At 41.1% G+C, this 9,953-nt stretch overlaps 1 protein-coding gene across 1 annotated transcript; it reads left to right on the top strand.

Moving 5' to 3' along the window:
* Nucleotides 1-8,418: 8,418 nt before the first annotated feature.
* Nucleotides 8,419-9,321, top strand: LOC118849854 (taste receptor type 2 member 134-like). Its single transcript, XM_036758903.1, has one exon. It carries the CDS (start codon nucleotides 8,419-8,421, stop codon nucleotides 9,319-9,321), a length of 903 nt encoding a protein of 300 aa, XP_036614798.1.
* The last annotated feature ends 632 nt before the right edge of the window (nucleotides 9,322-9,953 follow it).

The raw sequence follows: 9,953 nt of genomic DNA, 5'->3' as shown, positions 1-9,953 counted from the left end.
TTTACTAGCTGTGTGACCTGGGCAAGTCATTTAACCTCTGTGTGTTTCAGTTTCCTCCTTTATAAAATGTGGTAATAATACCACCTACTGCATTTCACTGCATATTTATTTTAAATTTTAGGCCAAATTTTTGCAAAAAAGTGGGGTGTGACCATTATGTGAAGTTTTTTTTTCAAATTGTGTTGGTAATACTTAAAAATCACTTATTACTAAACTGTCTTTGATGTGAGATTAGGCTGTATAGAATACATGAATGTATGTTAAAATTGGGAAGATGCAAGTCTTTCTCCGTATCATGTGATTTATTCAAGGCAGCTTTGCCTGCCTGCCCATTGGCTTTGTGCTTAATACTCTTCACTGGCGTGAATGACAATACCATTAGTACTACAGTGTTCTAAACAAACTACTCAAGTCCATTTTTGGAAATATACTGACAATGCTTGTGTGCTGAGAACTCTAGGCTCTCAGCTCACAATGCATGAGAGATAAATGCATATCCATATGCTACTGCTGAATACATTGCTGCTCTGTTTGTCTTTTAAGTGGCATGATGAACAGAATTATACCATGTGATGATTATGCAATGAAAGGTTATAAACCAATTTTTGGACTGTGGAAAAAAGCAGGGTGTGTCAATTAGGAGGTGAAATACAATACTTCTCAAGTTTTTTATGAGGATAAAATGAGATAATATTTGTAAAGCACATTGAAAACCTAAACACTCTCTATAAATGCTAGTTATTGTATTTATCAGTGCAGGAAGAAGTTGGTAGAGCTGACTGGCATCTGGGGAGTGATATTATAATAATGTTAAATCCCAACAGTTATAGTATATAATGCCCAAATTTGATTTCACAATTTCATTGACTCCCATCTACAGCATTTTCTCAGTGTCCATATCCAACAATTTGCATAGGTTGCTCACCACCTGGGCCATTAGTACCTTACCCATAGCTCATTGTCTGTAGCTCCTGGGTTTCTGAAAATAATAGATCAGATTTAGATTGTCTTTTATTGCCCATAAACTCAGTAACACAAAAGAGAACATAAGTATGTTATGAGGAGGAATAACCAAATACCTTGCTCTTAGGTAGTAGACAGCAAGTATTGTTGGCTGGAGCTGGTCAGAAGCATAGTTTTTGGCAAGAACTGACGTTAGAGGAGAAGATTAGGTGTGGAGTGACCATAAATGAGTCACTTAATGCCTTTGAGCCTCAGTTTCCTCATCTATAAAATGAGGATAATGATAGCCATAGTACTTTTCTTACAGTGTTGTTCTGCAAGTAAAATGAGATAATCTACATTAATGTCAACTATTTAAAAAAGGAAAACCTTTGCTATGGAAACCAGCTGATGCCTAGACCCAGACCAGGTATTGGGAGTGGGGTTGGGGAGTTGTCTCCTTTCTTTCCTTCCTTCCTTCTTTTCTTCCTTCTTTTCTTCCTTCCTCTTTCTTTCTTTCTTTCTTTCTTTGTTTCTTTCTTTCTTTCTTTCTTCCTTCCTTCCTTCCTTCCTTCCTTCCTTCCTTCCTTCCTTCCTTCCTTCCTTCCTTTCCTTCTTCCTTCCTTCCTTTCTTCCTTTCTTTCTTTCTTTCTTTCTTTCTTTCTTTCTTTCTTTCTTTCTTTCTTTCTTTCTTTTTTCCTTTCTTCCTTCCTTCCTTCCCTCCTTCCTTCCTTCCTTTCTTTTTCTTTTCAAGTAGGGATAGAAGTGACTTTGCTACTGACTACATAATAGAACAAAGGTTATCAGATCCACTCAGCCTTTTCAGTTTATCTCTTAGGTGTGAAATTTATATGGAACAAGGTTATGTTTGCAGTGGGAAGGAGCTAGTCAGTCATTTGGTACTGGGGATACAAAGAAAGGTAAAAATATGGTCCCTGTTCTCAAGGATCTCACATTCTAATGAGGAAGAGATTGTATAAATAACTATGTGCATACAAGATACATACAGTGTAAATGGAAGGCAGTTTTACTAGGCAGGGCAGGGTATGCATATGGGAAACACCAAGAAAATCCCCTTGCAGAAGACAGGATTTGGGCTGAGTCTTAAAGGAAGTCAAGAAGATGTGGCGAGTGGGAGAGCATATCAAATATGACAGACAGCTATTGCAGAGACATGGGGACAGGAGATGGTATGTTGTTTGTGAGAAACATTAAGTGGGTCAGAGTAGCAGGATTATAGAGTATGTGGAAAAGGATAAAGTGTAAGAAAGGTAGGAAGAACTAGGTTATGATGCACTTGAAATGCCAAATAGAACATTTCATATTTTATCATGTGAGTAATAAATAACCACTGGAGTTTATTAAATAGTGGGGTGGCATGGTAAGACCTTCACTTTATGAAAATCACTGGAATGGACTAAGGAGAAACCTGAGGCAGGCAGACCACCCTGGAGGCACCTGCTATCTTGTCTCATCTTGAGGTAATGAGAGCCTGAACAAGGGTGGTCAGCTAAGTGGATTGAATAGGACATAGACAAGAGACATAAAGGTAGAAATGACAAAATTGACAACATACTGAATATGTGGGGTGAGTGTATACAGCAGTTGAGAATGATACCAAGGTTTCGAGCCTGCATGATTTGGAGAATGGTGCTTCTCTCCAGAGCAAGAGAAAAGTTGGGGAAAAGGAGTGAGTTCTGTTTGGAACATCTAGAGTTTAAGATGCCTAAAAGATATTCCATCTGAGATGTCCAAAAGGCAGTTAGTGATGTTTGATTGGAGCTCAGGAAAGAGTTTATGGCTGTATATACAGATCTGGGAAGAATCTGTATAGAGCTAATAATTCAGCCTATGTAAGCTGTTGAGATCATCAAAGGATATAGTATAGATGTAGATGAAAAGAAGGTTGAAGGTAGAGCCTTGGGGGACACCCAGGATTGATAGGTGGGATGTAGATGGAGATCTAGCAAGGAGAACTGAAAAAATGTTTTCATACAGGCAAGAGAAGAACCAGGACAGAATAGTATCAAAAAACTCTATAGAGGAGAAAATATGCAGGTGCAGAAGGAAACCGACAGTTTCAACAGTTCCAGAGAATTCAAGAAGAATGAGGCCCAAGAGAAGGGTATTAGATTTGGTGATTAAAAGGTCATTGGTAACTTTGGAGAGAACAGTTTTAGTCAAATGATGTTATCAGAAGTCAGATTATGGGGGTTTTGAATGGAGTGAGAGTAGAGGATGTGGAAGCACCTTATACAGATGACATTCTAAAGGAATTTAGCCAAGAAGAGAAAGAGAGATCTAGAGTGTTAGCTACCAGGGATGGTCAGATTAAGTGAGAGGTAAGGATGGGTGGTACATTGGCATGTTTGTAGGCAGCATGGGAAAAGCTAGGAGATGAGAAGACAGATCGAAAAGGAGAAAGGGAGAGATGATAGGGAGGCAATCTGCTTGAGAAGATGAGAGATGATAGGATCAAGGGTACATGTTAAGGGATTCACTTTGGCAAGGAAAAAGGCCACCTCTTTATGAGAGATGGGTGGAAAAAATAGTGAAAGAATACATCTAAGTGATGAGACATGGGAAGAGAGAAGAAGAAATTCTTAGTGAAGAACCTCAATTTTTTCTGTGAAGTATGGGCTGAGGTTTTCAAATTAGTGGTATTGGGAAGAGAAACTTTAGAAGGCATAAGGAGAAATGAGAGTGTTTATAGCAACCATTGTGGTGAATGGGATAACAAATTGATTAAGAGGATGCAAAATGATTGCCTAGCTGCAGCAAAGGCCCAATTGAGATAATGTATCATACTTTTGTAGTGGACCAAATTAGCATGGTTTCATCATGATCATCTCCAGCTTTATTTGGTAGCATGTAAATAGAAGACAAAGAGAAAGGTATGAGTAAAGTCTACCACTACTGGAAAGGGTGTCCAGGGGGTGAAAGTTATCAGGTGGAAACTAGGGCTCAGTGAGAGCCAGAAGAAGGAAAGAGTGAGAAACAAAAAAGTTTAAGGTGAAAATCAATTTGTTAATTATGGAACAGGTATTTGTTTCAACAATCCGGCCAGCAGCTTTTGTGGGGGTATAAGATCCACTCACAGCCAGCACCCAGAAAGCTGCCAACAGCACAGGTTCTTTTGATCTGCTTAACTAAGGAAAGCAAGGTGAAGGGGTTGGCAAGCTTACTTTAATTCAGCACACAAATATTATTCACTTAGTTCAGGGGAAAAAGCCAGCACACTGAACTTCAGAGCAAAATACAATCAAATTACAAACATCAACAGACAGACCAAATACAGATTCATTGTTACCAACATCTAGGTTCAGCCCGGGAGCTCAGAACAAGGGCTGGCCCAGAGTCACGCACCACCACTGCTGTAGAGAGGAGCTCCAAGGAAGAGGAGGCCAAGCCCTGGTTTTACATCTTTTTCGGTGTCAGGGGTGAGTCACACATGCGACTCACCCATGTGACCTAAAATCATCACAAAGAGGTGACTTAAACCCACGTGGTCTAAGAGCATCTTCTGTCCCAGGCATGTAAACTAGGCCCTCCCTGGAGTAGGCCCCACCTTGGGCCCCACCTTAGTTGCCAATCCACACCCACATAGGTTTTACATCTAATAGGGGTTTGGGCCTGGGGCTTAGCACTTAGTAAGACTCAATGAAATACACTGAATTACTCAAAGCAAACAAAAGCCAAACTCTTCAAGGGCACTTGTTGAACTAAGTGCTAAGGAGCCCATTTTGCTTACCAACACAGTATTTCATAGACCATATGGGTGAGACAGGTAGCTCTGGAGTGGAATACTTGGGGAATAGAGATAACAGGGACAGCAGTAACGGAGCAAGAAGTTGGAGATGGGGAATGGGTTTGCACATCAGGTGTTGGTGTTCAGAACTGTATGGATAAGAGTATGAAGAAACTGGATTATGCCAATTATTGAGGAATAATTCCAGATAGAGTTCTGTGGTTGCAAAGCATTCTATTAAGAAGCAGGTGGTTAGACTGACTATTCAAAGCTTTCCTTCAAGATCTAACCTCATGGCAAGTGGTGATATTTGGGTCCTGTAGAATCTACCTTGGGGCAGTGAGGACCAGGGAAAGGTATAGCCTGGTTGAACCTGGTCAGGAGTCAGGAGATGGCTTTTGAAGATGTTTCTAGGCAAGGATGACCTCTGGAGCCCTGAAGAAGGCCTTAGGGATTGAAGATTTGATCTTGGGCTGATGTAGGGATTGTTTGGAAGGTCTTAGAGGGAGGAAAGAATCTAGAGGTTGATAGTAGTATCCTGAACTGTGATGATTTAAAGTTTTGAGAAACATAGTTTCTGGGTAATTGAATAATTTTATTAATAAGACCAGCAAGTTATTACTGAAAGGATATTTTGTCTGTCTCCCTAAGACCAAAGACCCCACCCAAATGGTGCTGGAGTCATGGTTTATATGCTGTTTGAAAAGGAGGTGCTCCTGAGGGGTGCCTACTCAACCCTGATTGGTATTCAAATGGGAGGTTGGATATCTTGGGGTGGGTGACTTAGGTCACTCAAATCTTGGTCAAAGAGATGTTAATTTCCATATCACCTGTCTTCATAATAGGGAGACTCTACATTTCCTCAGACCTGGCTAAGGAAACACAATGAGCAGGAATACTCCCATTAGTCTAAACTTAGAATTTCTTTTACTGTCTGAATAGATCTTGAACTGGGTAAATCTCTAAGAGAGATTCCCCATATTGCTTGGTTTCTGGATGAGGAAGTAAAACCTTGTTCCTAATAATATAATTACTTATTAGATATGAGAAAGAAATATTCATTTCTCACAGAATTGATATAGGCCTCATAGAAATCATTATGAAGCACTTGGAGAAAAGACATGATGTGGGTGTGGGGAGGTTGGATGGGTTGTGACAAAGTATAGGTCCTGGAAACTGGCCCCTCCCCCTCAACTTTCCCTGAACTCTCCAATATGGCCCTGCCATATGCCTGTGGCTTATTTCAGTATAAACCTTGCATTGTGACTTTGACCCTGTCCCAATCTCCAGTTCTTTGTTACCTCTAACCTAGACTTGCTCTTCATTGTTTGTTACTTCCAGATCACCTACAGCCACTTCCTCCACTGAATTCCACCTAGACCCCTTCTCCCAGTCACTGAAGACTACTTGGCCACTCCTAGATCACATCCAGATCTTCCCATGGTCTTTCTGTATATAAGGTCTATCTTGCCCCCCATTATTTGCTCAGATTCTTAAAATCTCACGTATCCCAACCCGTGTTTTAATAAACCCTGTCTCTCATGGAAAGAAAGCTTGAGTCAAATTCTTTGTTTGCCCTTGAATTTTAGATTCCCAGGACATCTAAACCTCAACAGCGGTAGCCAGATCCTGGACTGAGAAATGGTTAGGTTCTGGAGGGAAAACAGAGCATCCAGATCCAGGTGGCCAGACCCCCAGGTGACTTGGAGATCACTAGGAAGGTCCTGGAAGGAAAGGAAATTTCTAAACTCAAATGAGATAGTAGCTTGGGATCGTGGAATGGCAGATGAGGAAGAAATAGGTTGATTTAAAAAACAGGCTTAAATTCCTAAGGACTTCTGTTGTTAGCAGGCTAGGGATAGTTGACTAGGGAGTCTAGTCACAAAAGAGTTGTAATAGTCCTGGGGAGATGAACTAAAGAATTGGGGAGAAGACCAGTAAATGGCAACTCAGTGACAGCCATTCAGTAGAGCTCCTTAGCAGAGATCAAGATGGAATGACAATAGATTCACAAGGAACCTCAGCTCAGTGAAGAAAGCACCTCCCCTGATGATACAACCAAATGATATTGGTTGCTCTGTAGGGCAACAAGCATTAGAAACATGAGTTACCCTGATGATGAACTTTTTGCATCCTTTCCCTCATTGGAAATATGGCAGCCCTGTGTATATGAAAATTTTTCTTGTCACTTATTTTGCTGTGCTAAGTAAATGTTCTTTGGTTTAGATAAATGTAATCTCTGGTTGGTTGGTAATGTCATGAGATGTGATTTTGACTGGATACTGACCCACAATGTGCCTAGGCTTAGCTTTCAGAACATACATATGTGGGTAGAGATGCAAGTATTCCCATTTGTCTCCTCTTTAGTTCCCCTTTGTCCTTGTTTGTTTTGAAATTTGTCCTTCATCCTCCCTTAACTCTCTTTCATAGGCATATATAGAGTGGGCTGTTTGTGCTGACAGACCCTCTTCCACTTTGCTCTCTTGATGTCCTCTCACTACTGCTGTCATACCATCCCTTATCTCAATTCCTGAATTGGCTGATCTGAACTATTATAATAGAACCCTAAGGGAACAGAACCATTGATTTAAAGTTGGAAGGGCCCTCAGAGATCAGGTAGTACAACCCCCTCATTTTACAGGTGAGAAAACTGAGGCCCAGAGATGTTGAGAAGTTACTGGTAGAGTCAGGATTTGAATACAGACCTTCCAATTTTATATCCAGCGTGCTTTCCATTGTATTGCATTGCTTCTCATTTTACTAATAGGACAGAGTTGTCCCTGGGTGAAATGAAGTAGAGGAAGTCTGTGCCTTCATTCCATGCCACCCCACCACCCCATTCTCCCTTTAAGTTACTCAAAACATTCACACTCCTATACTTAACCTCTTGGGATAGTTTTTCTCTGAACAGAAACCTATCCTATCTCTTTGCTTTTCTCTTCACAGAAACTCACTGGTCCTGTTTTACATTGCCCTAGGGCCTTGCTACTGACTGGAATCAGGAACAAATTAATGCCCAGGTGTTAATACTATTCTGGTGGAAAAGATGGAGAGAGGTGGGTTGAGTGATTGTGCAATTAGGCAGATTGTGAACTGGTTGAATGGCAGGGCTCAAAAAGATGCAATAAGTGGTTCAATGTCAACCTGACACCTACAAAATAAGACTTGATACACTAGTCACAGAGAGCAAAATAGATGCACGAATCCAGGGCATGAATGGACAACCAAGTATTTACACTATAGACAGGAGGATGTTTAATAGTGGGGGTGGTGGGAGGGTGGTAGATGAGGGCGTTACCACAAGAACATGAGAAGTGGAAGATCTGGGGGAGCCTTTTAGCTAGACAAGGGAGGGAAGCAGGATGGGCAGAGAACAAGTATGCATTTTTAGGAGTTCTTGAAAGGTGCCAAAATCAGTAGCTTATATTCAGATATTTCCTTGGCACTGGCTCTGGTCAGGGACAGGCAAATCTAGGATAAACAAATAGAGAGTGGGTTCAGTGAGTGATCTATTTCAGATTTGCATCCATAGAATGGCAGGATTCTTTTCTAATCCACATTAGGCACACATAGTGTCCTCCTGCTCCTCTTCTGTTTCTTCTTGCTGTGCTTCTGCATAAAGCAAAGGTTCCTGCTGAACCCTTGGGGAGTCTTGCCTGCTATCCGATCTCTTCTGGGTAAGGTTTCCTGGAGCATCAGAGTACCAGCAGATACTCAGCAGAGAAAGAATGCCCAGCCTACTCATTCTCTTCTTCATGATCTTCTTTCTCTTGGAGTCTATGGCAGGAATCATAGAAAATGGTTTCATCATCATAGTACTGGGCAGGGAGTGGGTGCAATATTGGAGCCTGCCCCCTGGGGACATGATCTTGGCCAGCCTGGGTATCTCCCGGTTCTTTCTACAGTGGACAGCAGTTCTTAGCAACTTCTACACATATTTCTTCTCAATTAATGGCACTATATACACTAGCATTTTTTGGAATTTTACTAATGCGACCACATTCTGGTTCACCACCTGGCTTGCTGTTTTCTACTGTGTGAAGATTTCTTCCTTCACTCACCCCATCTTCCTCTGGCTGAAGTGGAGAATTTCCCGATTTGTCCCCTGGCTACTGTTGTGGTCCCTACTGATATCCACATCGATATTGATCCCGTCTTTGGTAAAGACCTATCTTGTTTTCCAACTGCCAGTTGGTGGGAATTACTCAGGAAAGATCACTTTGGATGATAGGGCACTTGCATTCCATATGAAATTTTTCCTACCATTGCAAATGTTTATTTTGTTAATTCCTTTTTTCTTCTTCCTTGCCTCCACCATCTTGCTCATTTCCTCCCTGTGCCGACACTTGAGAAACATGCAGCACCATAGTGCTGGTCCTTGGGATTCGAGTATGCAGGTCCACATCACAACCCTGAAGTCACTCTTCTTCTTTCTCATTGTCTGTATGTCATATGTTATGCCTGTTATCTTCCACATTACTGTACCTTTTTCGGTTTGCAGCTCTCAGTATTGGATCTGGGAGGTAGTGACCTATGCTGGCATCTCCATCCATCCTGCCTTCCTGATCCTGAACAGCTCAAAACTGAGAATGGCTCTGAAGAAGATGCTGCATTATCATGAGGCTGCATGAGGAGAATTCAGCTCTGAAGCGAATAATATCAGTAAATGATACTGAGCATTACCAATATTGCTGTTTGTGATATAGACACATAAGACTTAGAAAGGAAGAAAGAAAAGAAGGAATGAAGGAAGGAAGAAAGGAAGTAAAAAGATATTTCATTATGTACTTATACTATTTTGGCACTGTTATAAGCACTGACTTTTCATCTTCTCATTTTCTCTTCCCCTACTACCTACCTAGTTCATTCATGCATAAGCCTTTTCATATTTTCCTCTATAATATTTCATAGTTAATTGAATGGTATTCTGCAGACTGACTTCTTCATTTTACAGATGAGGTACTAAAGCCATGCGAAATCAAGTGACTTGTCCAGGATCGAACAACTGGTATGTGTCTGAGGCAGAATTTGAACTTAGCTCTTCTCAATTCCAAGTCCAACATTCACTCAGTATAATTTTACCTTTCCTTGTCTTTTGTTTTCATACTCACACCCATGGCCACAAGAATAGCCCCTGTCTTGGGCTCTAAACTCCTTGTTGCAACCCTTTTTACTGGCCTCCGTGTCCATCCTGCAAAGAATAGTTAGATACACCTCAGTTATTGACAAGGGTGACTATGGCAAAGTCGGTTACCTCTCTTAA

The sequence above is a fragment of the Trichosurus vulpecula genome, chromosome 5 (genome assembly GCF_011100635.1).
Source record: "Trichosurus vulpecula isolate mTriVul1 chromosome 5, mTriVul1.pri, whole genome shotgun sequence".
NCBI lineage: Eukaryota > Metazoa > Chordata > Mammalia > Diprotodontia > Phalangeridae > Trichosurus > Trichosurus vulpecula.
Note: the sequence above shows the minus strand (reverse complement) of the source record. Positions and strands in the feature narration are given on the sequence as shown.